At 44.6% G+C, this 15,789-nt stretch overlaps 1 protein-coding gene across 2 annotated transcripts in view; it reads right to left on the bottom strand.

The window, feature by feature from the left end:
• Positions 1-644: 644 nt before the first annotated feature.
• Ano2 (anoctamin 2) overlaps positions 645-15,789 on the bottom strand; it is a 325,589-nt gene continuing 310,444 nt past the window's right edge. For both annotated transcript variants that reach the window (XM_052172696.1, XM_052172697.1), the window contains 3 exons: positions 15,014-15,195; positions 3,186-3,291; positions 645-960 (listed from right to left, as the gene is read on the bottom strand). In XM_052172696.1, coding sequence (XP_052028656.1) covers positions 688-960; positions 3,186-3,291; positions 15,014-15,195 — 561 coding nt within the window. In that variant the 3' untranslated portion in view covers positions 645-687. The remainder of the gene's footprint in view (positions 961-3,185; positions 3,292-15,013; positions 15,196-15,789) is intronic.

Below are 15,789 nucleotides of genomic sequence, written 5' to 3'. Positions count from 1 at the left end.
AAGGAAAGAATAGGAGAGAAAGAAGAGGGAGGGGAGGAGAGGAAACACTGCGTCAAAGACAAGAGATACATTTTCTTTCTTTTTTTTTTTTAAAAAAAAAGACTCTTTCCATTTATTTTATTTTAAACCTGAACTTGCATAAAACAATGGTCAGTTGCACTGTATGCATCCTTGTCGCATGAGCTACAGACAAGCCCAGATAAGACCTTTCTTCCTTACCACCAAGTCCAGTGGCCACACAAAGCAGTCCCGTAACTTCATATGCATCTGCCCAGGCTTGTAGTGGCCCCAGTCACAAGTGTCTCTGAGAGGCTATTTCAGGGTGACAGGAGGAAGGGGGAATGTCAGTTAAATTGGGTGCTAGGATGGATGGGACCTGTACTTCTTTCACCTAAAATGATGGTGAAGTACAAGAAAGGACCCCAGAGAATTCTATGGTGAAGAGACCAACTCCCTGAAAGGACACAGCTCAAAAGTCGACCTAAAAGAAACACAAGCTTCTAGTTTCCGAGAAGCTGTGTGGTTCCCTTCCCTCATGCCCTCTCTCACTCTATTTCCCTTTCTGTAACTTCCTTTTGGAGACATCTATAAGCCCCATTCCCAGCATAAGAGGTGTCACTGTGTTATAGGAACATATGGTGTAGGCATGCGTTTCACCATAACATGCCCTCCTCTGCTGCCAACGGCTCATACATTGGTGTGCTGGGACCCTGAGGATGCTATGCTTCCTGGATGGCTCCGGCCTGATGGGGCAGAGCTGGCTGCACGGCTCCTTCTGCTCCTATCCCCGCCTCCCTGGCTCCTCTGGGCGGGTTCATCAGCCAGCTTGACCTTCTCATGCTCCTCCTTCAGAAAGAAGTCTACCAACAAGCTCTTCTCTTTCTTGATCTGGTCGCTGATGTCTGTGGGAATATCCGGAATCATCCAGTCCACAAGGACACTCAGGAACATCACTAGATTCTGCCAAGACAAGAAAGAGACATGAATGGTGGGCCTTGGCTTGGTGTGATACATGAGGTCATAGGTGGACACGAGCTCACCACTGTCCACCTTGACCCCTTCAGAGGGACTACCCTGGTACTGAAGACTTTATGAGAATGGAAGGAACAGAACAAGGTGCTAGGCAACTCACTGGCTGAATGATCTTTACCAATGAGCCAAAATACATATATATCCCTTGGTGTCCTCGTTGACAATGGTGTCCCATTAGTAAAATTACTACAACTTCAATCTACCCCTGGAGCAGCCATGAGTACTGATGACTTAATAATATACCTCAAATACTGGCAATGGCAAAACATGGTAAGTGGCAGCTGCCTTGTGTGTCTTTCGTTCAGGAAGCCATGTTGTGCACTGTTGCACCAACCAGAGTCCTCACATGTCCTTGGTCCTCATGCTTCTAGACTTGCTCTAGACTGGGGCCTCCAGGGAAGTCTCCACAGAGCTCAGTGGCCTCTACAGGGACAACTGCCCCATTCTTCTCCCCTTCCATCTCTTCTGTCCTCAACACCAGGCACTTAGATGTTTTCACTGATCTGGCTTTATCCTAACTCCCTACAGCTCAGTCTCCTCACTCTGCAGACACCAAGGACTCTCTGCATCTAGTTCCCTTTGATTGAGCCCAGGCTTTTGTAGACACTTACATGAGACTTCCTGCTGAGCCCATCTCTGGGATACACAGGTAGGCAAGTCTTTCCTAGGAGCAGTCTCTCTACGAGTGATGACTATCAGCTTATGTGCCTGGCATGGACCACGAGCTAACATATTCTGATTCCTGCTCTTCTATCAAGTCTATCCTTCCTACACATTCACTTGGCACATTCCTCAACTTGTGATCGTTCTCTGTCTGAGAACTGTATGGTTGTCTGTCTTCTCTTTCCCCTCTAGGAAACTAAGGCTATAACAGGCCTTGAACTTTACATCTTGCTCCTGGGAACTCAAGAGAAGCCATTGGGAAAAATTGCTTTTATTTAGGCTTTTCCTTTACACACCACAAGGGATGTGAGTGACCTGTGACATGTGCCATATGGGCAAGTGAGGAGATGGGTACAGGTGTGTGTGTGTGGGGGGGGGGGGGTAGCAGGGAGAATGTGTACCCAATTTTTCAAACATATCGTCCCATCTCTACAGGGGAAGAATAGTGTCTTCTGTAGGTGAAAGATTAGCTGGTGGGCTTTTCCACATCCTGGGCTGGAGTCTGAGGGGCAGGATACCTTAGAGCCCCCCAGAGACCTGCCTTTAGGGAATACAAAAGCCAAGGGAGCTGAAGAGAAAAGGATCTGGCTTTGTGCTCTGGCCTCTGCTCAAAGATCAACAGGCCCAGGAGTGGGAATTGGAGGCCTTGGAGCTCAGAGAATCTCAGCGATGCAATTGGAGCTGTGGCTATTGTCAAAGATAGGAATCACAGAGCTCGAGTTTGCTATTCATTCCAGGGGTGGCTGGATGACTCTGCAGAGCCCTCCAGCCAGATGTCTCCATGGAGAACAATGCTAACAAAGGAGAGACCCAAGAGCTCGGCAGGAACTTGAGCCCTTTCTCAGGCTGACAGAAGGGATGTGCTGTTTGTCTGTCCCAGTGCTGTGACTCTGGTTTCAATGGTTCTCCGCTTTCTTTTCTTCTTCTCCAGTTTAAATGGAAGTATCTCCACTTTGCAACTTACTCTACATCTGCTCGATAACTTTACTCTGGAGTTTATTATCTTTCGGCCAAGTCCACCCATTCAAAGAAGCCCTCTCTGGGGAATCCCTCTGCTTTACAGTTACTGCTGCCTGTCCCATGTGAAGTCCCCTATGTCACACAGCACAAGTGGGCCTCTGTATCCATTGCCCGCTATGCTCAGATTCAACCAACCATGGATAGAAAATAACAGAGAACCCAACCACAGCAGCAGAAATGCGTGCATGCTCTGATTGTCAATATTTCTTAGTCCACACTGAGTTTGCATTTCATTAGTTATCATGTCCTCTAGCAATGATTTAAAATACATGAGACGATGTTGGTGGGCTACATGAAAATGTGATGTCATTTGTTACAACGGAGAGGTATTAAAGCCACATACGCACCCCCAGATTCTAAGAGTGACAGTACCTTAAGCATCTGACTGTGAAGGACAGGCAGGGCATGATGGGAGTTTCTACCTGGGAAGCCTGCATTCTAATTGGTTGGTCTTCACCTGAATCACTCACCTGGAAGATGATAACAAAGGCCAGACGGGCAGACAGAACAGACCAGTACTGCTTGGAAAACTCATATGGGTTTGGTGCCCATGGTGGCTCTCGATAATCTTTGAATCTGCCCAAAGAAAGATAAGGTGTTCAGACTGAGTGGTGACAGAGATCAGGGAGATGGCTCAGCTTGTCAGTATTTGTTGCACAACCATGAAGGCCTGAGTTTGGCTCTACAAAGGTGGAGTGGTGGCAAGTGACTGCTCTCCCAGCAACGGAAAAGCAGAGACAGGCAGATTCCTGGGACATGTTTGTCAACTAGCCTAGCCGAATTGATAAGCCCTAGGTGCCACTGAAAGATGCCATCTCTAGAAACTAAGATGGACACCCCCTGAGGAACAACCTGAGGCTGGCTTCTGGTCTCCATACTCATGTGCACACTCAGCTGCATACACATACATATACCTGTGCACACACATGAACATAAACTAAACAAATAGGTAAAATTAGGATGTAAATAAAAGTAGATTGGGTATAGACTGAAGGAAAGCAGATACTTCTATAGATAAAATCTCAAGATTTGAACAACAGTTGAGCTCTTGGCTGTTAAACTTGGGAAACTGGAAACAGTGGAAATCCACAGCCCAACCAACAATTGTCTATGGAATAAGAAAAAAAAAATCAAAGTCCACAAAAGTCAATTACGCGATGTATTTTTCCTGTTCTGTCCCCAGCCCCTCCTAAAGCTTTCTCTGGTGTCAGGTTGTAACTCTCAGGAGAGCTCACAGATGGAGAGCAACCTAGGTCCATGTGGCCTTCGTGACTCCCATTATCTGACAGGAGCTCCCAGACGCCTCATCTGGTGCTATGTAGCAGTTTCTGGATCCCCAGAAGACATGGGCACTAGCTGCTCACCTCAGGGTCCTCCTCAGTCAACAGCTTTGAAGGTAGCCAGGATTTCCAACTGTACCACTGAAGCCAAAGGAAAGCCAATGCAGCCCAAGCAGAAGGTTGAATGAGTTGTGGGGAGGGTCATAAATAACCACACTTGGTCAATGGTCTTCCTCATTAATGATCTTCATGACTAATCTATGTACTTTATCAATGCCTGGTGTGACCTTCCACCTCCTTCTCAGGCCCACAGAGAAATGGCATGTTTTTTTTCTTTTCTGTCTCTGACCTTTAATCCCCCTATTCTGTAATGACTCATGCCACAGAGAACTCATTTTCTAATCCTGGAAAAATGACAAGGGTTTGTAGCAGCACTGTGACCATTCACAGACCCATTCTCTCAATGGAATTCAACAATTTTTCCAATGGCAACCCTTAGGGTGGAGAAAGAGTTGGGATGGTATCAGACTACCCAGTAATGTGTGTGTGTGTGTGTGTGTGTGTGTGTGTGTGTGTGTGTGTGTCTGCTAAGGAAGGCAGAGTAAGAGACTCTGCCCAGGGAGAGTCGTCGTATGCAGTATAGGACACATATCATGTATATAGCCCTGGGCAAAAGAAAAGACTTTTCTGCATGTTTGTCTTTTAATCCTCTTAACAGACTCATGCAGGTATCCCGTATAACACGCATGGTAGGAACCTGGTGGACTCAGAATTCCAGTAGATAGCTCAGGAGAGATTCAAGGCCAGTAACAAGAAGAGAGAAGTGAAGCTATAAGTCTAGTGGGATCTAGGCTCTTCCTCATTATCACAGAGCACCTCATCAACAGCTGAAGTTCGAGGAGGGGTCATAAATGGAGGGTCCTTTCCCTTGTCACAAAGAAACTAATATTGTGAAAGGTCTGTGATTCAGTACAATGGCTTCCAGTTTCCAAAGAATAGGTGTGAGGATAGAACATCTGAGTAGAAGAAAGAGATGTATACACAAAGAAAACACCGGCGCAATGGAGTCAGCAACAGAAAGACATGCTGTACGACAGACACTGGACTTTCCACTCATGCTTGGCCAGAAGCCAGGAGCTCCCACCTCACTGCCTGGCTGCCCCCCACTTCCAACAGCTGATCGCAGCTGTTGCAAGCTTGATTTGACATCTGGCTGAGAGCAGAGCTAAATGCATCCCAGCAGAGCACCACAGAGCACCAAGGTACTCATTCAGATCATCTGTGGCTGAGGACAGGAGCATGAAAAGCTACGTAGACTGCTTGCTAGTAGAGAACAGGAGAGAGACCAGGGAGGAGAGGAAAGAGGAGAAAGAGAGGAGGGGAGAAGAGACAGAGACATGGAGACAGCAACGGGGTGTGAAAACGTGTGAGTCAAATGAATAGGATACCTTGGGAATGGAGAAAACCCGTTTTAGATTTGCCTAATTTTCTGCTGTATGCAAAACTGCTTCTGCTCCTTTCCATTGCTCCAGGAGGGTAGGTACCACCCTGCTGCGGCTTATGGGGACTCCCTCCCCAGGCATAGCCCAGTCCCTTGGCTAGAGGGAAAGCCCATTTCTCCCCTTTCCTAGAGCTGGCTGTGCAGGAACAGCTGCTCCCAGAGCTTGTGTAAGAGAGTCACTGCGAGAGCACTCCTCCCCTTCCAGTCTGAAAAGAATCCATAAATAATCGAATTCAGCTTCCAACTCGGCTACTAACTTACCACAGTTTTTAGGACTGTTGCTTTGCCCTCCCCTGGTGTCCAAAACATGTTTTGAATCTAACAGGCGCATTTTGTCTGATGGAGGATCTGGGGTGGTGGGAGGGGAGGGGCTTGGCAGAGATCTTTCTGGAGCAATCAACCTGAAAACAGCTCTATGCAGAGGAGCGACGGGCAGCTCCACTGAAGGAAAAGCCACACCACAGAAAACAGTGGTAAGGGACTTGGCTTGCTCTGCATCTGTCCACATTCCTTGCTAAAGTAACTCTCTGACCTACAGTAATAACAACTTACTTTACACTAATGAGTAGACATATCTATTACTGAGATGACTATAACACAGAATGTAAACTTTATTGTATGTGAGGAATTGATACTTTGTTCTAGCTTACCCTCACCTACCCTCCATGACATTCTAGTCTGTCCCCATCCTTCCAAAGGCTGTTTGTGACCCACTGAAGCGATTTCACAATTCGCTAATGAACCGTGATTCATCTTTTGAAGAGCACGGATTCCAGTAAGCTTGTGCCACTGGGTACATAATTGGTTGTTTACATGCCAATGTAAGTTCGGGTTACATAATATTTATTTTTTTTCCTCTGAAATTTGATCCTAAGGAGTCAGGCTTATCAACTGTTTTCTCTAAGCAGCCAGAAGACACTTGCTAAACAAAGAGACAATTAGCTTTAAGAATAGACGGATCTTCAAAAGACAGGTGGCTAATGGGCTTCATTGTTGGAACTGCTGTGGTAATGATCTGTGGTGTTTGTTTTCTAAGTCCAGAGCTGAGGGAAGTCTGTGTGTTCTTGAGATAGCAAGTGGCCGTTTGAAGCTACTTCAAGCACTTGGGTCCCAGGTCGCTGACTGTTCTCTAAGGGCCCAAGTGTTAAAGTCTTGGTCCCCGGTCACTCTGTTGGAAGGTGGTGGAAGCTTACAGTGGTGGGGACTCATTGGAAGTCCTTTGGTCAACTGGGGTGTGAATGGTTATGAGACCCTTGCTCCTTCTCCTCTTCTCTCTTGCTTCCTCTACAGCATGCTCCTTCCATAATGTTTCCTTGCCACAGGCTCAAAGAAGCATCAAGTGCCAAGATAAACACTTTCTCTTTATAAATTATAAATTGTTCATTGGAGGTATTGTTACAGCGACAAGAAGCTGACTAACACAACCATCGCCCACATTACTCTGTGTTCTGAGACCCAGTGTTCTCATCTGATTAGCCTGAGTCTTCCTTCCCAGTGTGGCTTTGCACCAACACAAAGAATTCAGCACACTGCCTGGTCCTTCAGAGGACGTCACCCAGTACAAGTTGCGTGTCCCTTATCTGAAATGCTGGGTACTAGGATTACAGATTTTAGAATTTCTCCTTATTTTGAAATACTTGCTTACATTTAAGGCATCTCAGGGATGGGCCTGAAGCCCAAATGTGAAATTCATTGATGGTTTAAATCCTCCTTTCACACATAAAGTGAAGATAGTTTTATACACTACATTTAAATCAGTGCATTCGTGTATCGATGTTTTATAGTGCTTCATTTTCCATTTGTGATGTAATATTAACAGAAATCCTTTCAGACTTCTTTGAGCCTCATGGTTTGGATTTGTGAGTTACAGATGCAGACCTCAAATAACCCTTCGCAACCCTCCTGGCTTTTAGAAAAGGTTTCAGAACACTCAAATTGCAAACCCATACTGTCCACCCGCACCTATAGGGAAGCCAGCGATGGTGACATCTGCCACAACCCACAAAAACACAATTGCTGAAGGGAAGGAGGGAGCTAACACTGAGAAGCTGGTCCCTCACCATCTAGAAAGACTTTTTCTTAGATGAAGTATTAGTTCTACAATGAATCTGTTAGTGAATGTCTTTCTTGACTCCAAACAGTGGTGTGAAAAAACAAAACTTTTTTAAATAGCCTCACTGGGATTGAGTGTCATATTAATGCTGAAACAATTATACACAACACTTTCAGGCCATCTGAGCTGCTTTAAAATGCCTTCCGAAACTGGCTTTTGGTACAGGAAAACAGTAGAGGCAATTAGGGGCTAATGAGAACCGCGTCAATTGAACAGTTGGTAAAGATCAGGGAGCTGACACCTGGCAAAGTGGGCTACCTCTGCTGTTACAGGGAACAGGCACAAGGCATAACTTGTCTCTTCAAAGCCTTTGCACAGGGCCTGAGGATATGGAAGCGCTTAAACGTAGCAGGAGCCAACTGAGGATGCCCGCGTCTGCACGGGGTCAGCACCTCCAAACAGTCCAGTTGGGGGTGATGATGCCCATGTGTGTCCTTGCCCCTGTGAACTCTCTGCTTCCTTCCTGCTGAGCCAGGAACTGAGACACCATTCATCCTTCAGTGCCTAATGCCCAACATCTTGGAACTGTTTAAGAAAAAACTCCATGTGGAAGTAGTTCAATAGCTGAGGTGAGAATGTCCCCCAGAAATGGTGGCGTTGCTTCTCTTGGCCCATTGTAAATGGGCAGCCAGAGGCGTGTCTTAATGCTTACTGCCATTTTAAAACCTCTATCCCTGATAGGTTGGGTTGGACACCAAGACCTCAGTTTTATGTGACTATATTTATCTCCAGGGGTTGCTGATGAATGAGAATCAGAAAGGCCATCAAGCCCTCAAGGCTATTTGCCAGAATCGATGTAAAGTTCATTTCCTGCTGCAGAGCAATGCCAAAGCTGGGCTGTGGGCTACAGACCTGCATCTGATTCCCAAAGTATTCATCTCAGTCTCGCCACCATATGCATCACTTCTCTCCTAAGACCCACATTAAGTAGATATTTCCATCAGCAATTCTTAACCTTCTTAACCCTATTTGACATACTACAAATGTATGCTAAATCATATGTTGTACTGTTGCTTAGATACCCACTTACATTTGAATAAGGCATCTCATTTCCAACATAATCCAATCACCTTAATTATACTCAGAGAGACAACATCACTGTGACCAATAGGTTCTGAATCTGACATCTATTTTTCCTTCTCATTTTAGCTTCTCTCTTGGATACAGTGCTCTTTATACACCCCCTTCACCACACAACATCCCTTTTGACACCCCATTCTTTATGATTACTGCCCTTATCCTAGCTCTTTGTTTTTAAAATTTCTTGGGACTAGAGAGATGGTCCAATGGTTAAGGTCACAGTCTGTTCTTCCAGAGGTCCTGAGTTCAATTCCCAGTAACCACATTGTGGCACAGAACCATCTGTAATGGGATCTGATGCCATCTTCTGCTGTGCCTGAAGAGAGAGACAGTGTACTCATAGACATAAAATAAATAAATAAGTCTCTTTTAAAAATCTTAGGATACATTAGTGCCTCATTATAAAAGACTTGCAAGTAAATAACATCACATAGCAAAACCAGTCCCAAAGTGTGTGCGTCACAGTGAGCTTCTACACTAAATAGCTATTCCGAAGCTCGGGCATATCACATTGGAGTTTACATTTTTACTGTTAAGTATATTAAGTATATCAAAACCTGAAAGATTCATGACTAAGTTAAAACTAAACAAATAATTAGCTTTATATCCTCTTTTGTGCCTCAAATTCCCATGCAGAGGAAAGAGGAAGAAAGAGGTGTTGATGTCTTAACTGGGGCTTCTATTGCTGCAATGAAACATCATAACGCAAAAGCAAGTTGGGGAGGAAAGGGTTTATTCAGTTTGCGTACACTACCACATTGCTGCTCATAGCCAAAGGACAGGAACTCAAACAGAGCAGGAACCTCGAGCCAGGAGCTCATGTGGAGGCCATGGAGGGGTGCTGCCTACTGGCTTGCTCCCCATGGCTTGCTCAGCCTGGTTTCTTTTCTCAATGAAGATTTCCTCCTTTCAGACACTTCTAGTTTGTGTCAAGTTGACACAAGATTAGCCAGCACACCATTCTAAGCTTCATAATTTTTCATCCAGCCTCGATACAAAAGAAGACCACGTCTCAAACAAACAAAGCGAAAACATAAAACAGATTATTCCTGTGGCCACTGAATTCCTCATTCTTTATCATCGATCTCCTTTCAATGCTTATCCCCAAATATTTTAGTCTAAGTGAGGTGCTGTCCCTGCAGTGACCCCGTGAGAAGTTATTAGAGTGGCATTTGAACAAGCTCCTCACTGACTCCCCTTCTTCATCTGGACTTCCTGATGGAGACACTGTGGTGCTCTGTACCACAGAACCTGTCCCAGGGTTTCAAACATTTGCACAATGACCCCACAATCCTAATTGGTACTGAATCTGGCTGCTCCAAAGGTCATTTCAGTTTTATCTCAGGATGATTTATTTCTGAAGACACATTTTCTTGGCAGAAGAATAGAATTAAAGTATCCTCCTAAGCATGCTCCCGATAGTTCTGTCCTTCATTGGCAGCAGGTTTCTTTTATTAAATCTCTCTCTCCATCCCCTTCTTTATCGTCCTGACCCAGTACCTACCCCCCCAACCTCGCGCGTGCGTGTGTGTGTGTGTGTGTGTGTGTGTGTGTGTGTGTGTGATGTCTATGTTCACAGGAACACAGAAGATAGCCTGTGGTATCACTCCTTGCCTTCCATGGTCTTCAAGATAGTCTTTTGTTTGGTACCTTGTAGACCTGCCTAGCCCATGACCTTCAGATGATTCTTCTGTCTCTGCCTACTGTCTTCCCACAGGAGCACTGGGATCACAGAATTTTGCTGCTGTGTTGGGCTTTGCATGAGTGTGGGGATTCTTACACTTGTACAGCAAACTCTGAGTCATCTCCTCATCCTCAGGATAATTTTGAACAGGTAATATACACACTACAATGTCATCTACCTGTATAGAAACTATGAAGATACTGTCAGAGTTTTGTGCATGGCAGGTTGGAAAATCTAGAGACTTTAAAGCAGATGCAGGAAGCTCAGTCCTGTGTGTCCTGACTCATGTCCTGACAACACTCTGGGTCCTCAGCCTTTGCAATATGGGGATGAGTAGAATTAAAAACTGCTTAATTGGTCAGGACAGCTATGTGGTGCTTGAAAGTACAGTCCTCATTGACTAAAGTAGAACTGGGAGATAAAGATTGGGATTTGACTTGTTTGATTGAATTAAACCTCATTCAAAATTAGACCTACTCTCAACTCCCAGTATGGATCCATCAATCGACGGGGTTTTACATAACTGTTCTGGGTGGTCTGGAATCAGGGGGAACCTCCATGGTGCTTGCTCTAGGGCTGACAGGTGCTGCTAGACCTGCTGCAGATGCAGAGTCAGGTAGTATTCACCGTGGTTCTCACTGCATAACCCTGGCAGTCTGTGCTCTTGGAGAAACTTGATGTGAACTTTAGTTCAGGATATCACAAGGAACATCGATAATCTTAGAGAACGCCAAAGTTTCCCAAGTCTTACCAGTTTTGATTTCTTTTTTGATAGACTGAACCATTAAGAGACTATTTCCACGACCACTTCCAATTAATAAAATTATTTATTTCCAGTTATTAAAAATAGTAGAATTGCTACTTTTCAAGGCCTATTTGTTTAGTGCAAATCTATTGACTGACTTTATGGGCAGCACTTGAGCAAACCCATATGTTGGAGTCATGTTTTTGTGCACCTAGTAAAGATTATCCTTGTATTATTCAAATGCTAATTTCTGAACCAGTAAAGATCTGATTACAGGCTGGATTTTTGGTACTGTTAAGCATCTCTTAGCCTTAGTATTTTGTAAACATCACCTTCTGATTGGTTAAAATTAAAAGCCTATACCCTATAGCAATAAGCAGAATAGTAAGGTGAGACTTCCAAGGAGAGGAACTCTGGAAAAGAGTCAGGCATGGGAGATTCAGCCCACCAGGCATGGAGGAAGAAGCAGGACAGGAAGGAAGGAGAGATAATGAAGCAGGCATGTGGTAGAACTTAGTATAAAGGAACAATTGAATTATGAACTACTAGGAAGCAACTCCTAGCTACAAGCCCAAAAGCTTATAAATAAATATAGTCTCCATGTCATTATACAGGAACTGGCATAGGTTTAAAAAGGCCCATGGTTATACCCAAAATGTCCTGCAGCTCTGTCACAGACCCCCTGTGCTAAGGAACAGGGCTGTTGGAGCTACAGACCAAAATCCAGCACCATGGACAGTCTGGCAAACCAGCCAGATGCAGCAGCCTGAGCAGTGCCTGGTGTAGGAAGAAATCCACATGCTAGGGGACTCCTGAGGGCGAGGCTCTTTGTAGCCCCAGCCATATAAACCTTTGAATCATCTATACTCATATAAATAAATGGATAGATCTGCTGCAGGCCTGGTCACTGCTGTTTTGTCTTCTCTTGGTTGACTACAGTTAAAATCTAAAGTTAGTGTTAGTTGAGGATGGCCATCCATTTAAATCACAGGTCCATAAGCTAAGATGTCTGGGTTGGGATGACCAAATCATCTCTCTCATGGTCTCAGACTCTAGATGTGAGCTTAAGCATCTGGCTCTGAGCCCCATGGAGAAAGCATGAGCTCATGCCCACTGTAAAAGCATGAGCTCATGACTGTACTAAGATTCAAGTCTCACCATAGTCAGAATGTTTATCCTCAAAACAAACAATGCTGGTGCAAAGAATGTAAATTAGTGTCATCTCTATAGAGATCAATATGGAGTCCCTCAGAAAAATAAAACTACCAAAGAGTCTGGTTTTGTCATTCATGTATACATTTCCAAAGCGATCTAAGTGAGCACACCATAGAGATAGATGCTTCTTTTTCTTCTTCTTCTTCTTCTTCTTCTTCTTCTTCTTCTTCTTCTTCTTCTTCTTCTTCTTCTTCTTCTTCTTCTTCTTCTTCTTCTTCTTCTTCTTCTTCTCTTCTTCTTCCTTCTTCTTCCTCCTCCTCCTCCTTCTTCTTCCTCCTCCTCCTCCTCCTCCTCCTCCTCCTCCTCCTCCTCCTCCTCCTCCTTCTTCTTCTTCTTCTTCTTCTTCTTCTTCTTCTTCTTCTTCTTCTTCTTCTTCTTCTTCTTCTTCTTCTTCCTTCTTCTTCTTCCTCCTTCTCCTCCTTCTTCTTCCTCCTTCTTCTTCTTCCTTCTTCTTCTTCCTCCTCCTCCTCCTCCTCCTCCTCCTCCTCCTTCTTCTTCTTCTTCTTCTTCTTCTTCTTCTTCTTCTTCTTCTTCTTCTTCTTCTTTGGAAACAGGATCACATTATGTAGATCAGGCTGACTTGGAGTTCACAGAGATCTACTTGCATCTGTTAGGACTGAAGGCATATGCCACCATGCCTGGCCTTGCATATCTATATTTATCACTGCTCTAGTCACAATAAGTAAGAAATGGAATCAACATAGATGCCCATCAACAGATGAATTGATAACAGAAATGTGAACTCATACAAAGAAAGACAAACAGAGACAGAGATAGAGACAGAGACAGAGAGAGTTGCATCCAGTCATAAAGAACAGCAGGGATACATCATTTGTAGAAAAATGGTTAGAAATGGGGAACATCAGGGCAAAGAAAACAAGTCTATCTCAATAAGCTAAATACTGCATGTGTACTTCTCACATGAAGATTCTAGAATTTTTTTTAAAGGACATGAAACTGGAAAGGGGACTACTTGGAAAAGGAGAGGATTAGGAGAATGGGGAGGAGAGACAAGATAGGGAAACCAGGGCAGGATGGCCAGAGAACATTTATATTTGTTAAAAATGATATGATGAAACATTATTTTATCTAATTAATATATGCTATTAACAAAAAGGAAAGTAGAACACTGCTTTATCGATAGTACCAGCAGTTTTTCATAAGACACACTGGAGGATGGCCAAAGCAATCCCTGCCAGTCCCACGACATCTCTCCCTGGCTTATTATTCTGTGTTTGCGATACATGGGGTATTGTCTTTGATGAAGACATGGCTGAGAATGTCATGGAGTCAGGGTCCAGAAGGGTCAAAAAAGTTGTTCCCTGCTGTTCCTCTGTTTTTCAGCGTTCCTTCTCAAACGTCACAAATTGCTTTCCATATCTTGGCTTCAGAAATTCCTGGAGTGGTGTCTCTCAGCCATCTCTTCTGAATGCCAGCTCAGAACACACCCAGGAGGAAGGTGAAAAGTAATCCTTGGGGTTTCTAGTCATCACTGGCAGTGCACCATGGCCAACATCAAACTCAGCACACACGGATGTCGAATGGCAAAAGAGAATATATTCTAGTGTGGAGCTACATAGTGGAGGTTTAATGAAGAAGAGAAGATAGAAATGATGAATAACATAAAGTGTGTCAGAATTCCTGGAGTTGTATGTACAGACCAAAATGCTGAGCTTGGATATAGCAAGAAGAACACATAGGGAGCCGTGAAATATGGCAGCACCTTCGATATGATATGATCTTCCAAGTATTGATCTTCTCACTGTTTTGACTGCACTGAGATTCAAATCTTACCAAAGTCATAATCCCACCATATTGTATAAGACCAGGTTCTAGCGCCTTCCTTGACATGTCAACAGAACCACAGTTGCCAAGCCACGTCCAGACTCAGTTTTCCCCAGCTCACCACCCCCACCCCATATTACCCCCCCCTCCCTGCCCCATATCTGCCACCAACAACTCTGCAGCATATCATGTGAAAAATATTTTCTTCTTTTCTCTAAATTCCTCTGTGACTCTAGCCCAGGCCTCTTACAGTTCATGTCTTAGTGGCTCAGCAGCCTGACTACTTCCCTATGTTCTCCAAACCCTAGTCTACCTTCCTTTCTGACATTGCATCAGTTACCTCAACATACACTTTGAGTGTGTCATTATCTGATGACTAAAAGGCCATGCCTTCCTATCTTATCATATTGGAAGTGCTGTGAGATTTCACAGCTTCCAGTGTATTCGTTATGCTATCCAAATTCTGTGCTTGGCCCATGTGATCCCAGGAGTTCTGACATATTTTTGAAACCCCATTGTCTAGCTTCATGCTAGAGTACTTCGCCTTTCTGACATTCAGCTCCCTGAAGCCCATCGAGGAAGCTCTTCTTTTCCACTCTAGTCCCTTGTCCTCTGATTATTCACCATGCACATGGGCCTACATGGGAGTCCATAGGATGGCTGACTCCTCTGTTGTTTCTTCTCCTTGATAACATGGCCAAAGTTAGATAGCACTTGATCTGCTCAAGAGCTTGGAGCAAAGCCACTCAATAATATGGAGTGACTTAATCAACTGAGTTCATAGCAACTCTGGAGGGATGAGAGATGGATAAAAAGAAGAAGGATTCCCTTCCAGGTACTCTAAACAACTCTTGGGATGTACTGTCCCTGGCCCTCCTCCCCCATATTATTTTACCTGCAAAACTGAACCTCCTGGTCGAACTGTGAGTTTTCTGGCTGTGTTCCCTCCTTCAGCTGGCTGACATTGAAAAAGGAGAGTGTATGGTTCACGAAGCCGTGTAGTGTCCCATTGTGGCTATAGGAGTACTGGTATACAAGGCGTGGGATAAAGTCGGAGGTGACAGCAATGACAAAAGCCTGGGGACAGAAGACAAGCACCAAGGACAAGTCTCAATGAGTGGTGTCTGGAAGGCACAGGGACGTGTGACTGAGGGGCTTGTCCACTCTTGGGCACACCGTCAAGAGGAGCTACAAGCATTGACATGGGAACATCTACAGTATGCTCAAGAGCCTGACCCTAAGTTCACACGGTTCACAATTTTGGATAGAGGAAAGGACAAGATTGAGGGTTGGAAGCGTCAGTCCAACTCTAAGGTACTTGGATCAACACAGTTGCTGGCTGAGCAAAACAGAGTTCAAGGTATTCGAAGAAAATCCCTTGGAGTGATGGAAGGGGAGCTGGTAGATTGGACAAGGGAGCTGAAGGCCCTGTGCATATGTCCTGGGGGAAAACTAAAGAGCCAGGAACATAGTTACAGTTTCCTCAATCAGATCATCATCTCTAGACACTTTGCAGTGCCTCGTGTAATAGAAGCTATTTCTTTATTCATCTTATGAAAGGGGAGAGACAGAAGGGAAGAGGCACTGGGCCTGCTAGATGGGCCATACTCACCCACACAGCATCTGGGATGTCTGAGAGCTCTACAAATAGCCAAGAGTAAGCTGAACGCA

Source organism: Apodemus sylvaticus, chromosome 2 (assembly GCF_947179515.1).
Source record: "Apodemus sylvaticus chromosome 2, mApoSyl1.1, whole genome shotgun sequence".
Lineage (NCBI taxonomy): Eukaryota > Metazoa > Chordata > Mammalia > Rodentia > Muridae > Apodemus > Apodemus sylvaticus.
The sequence above is the reverse complement of the archived record's forward strand: the minus strand, read 5'-3'. Positions and strand labels throughout refer to the sequence as shown.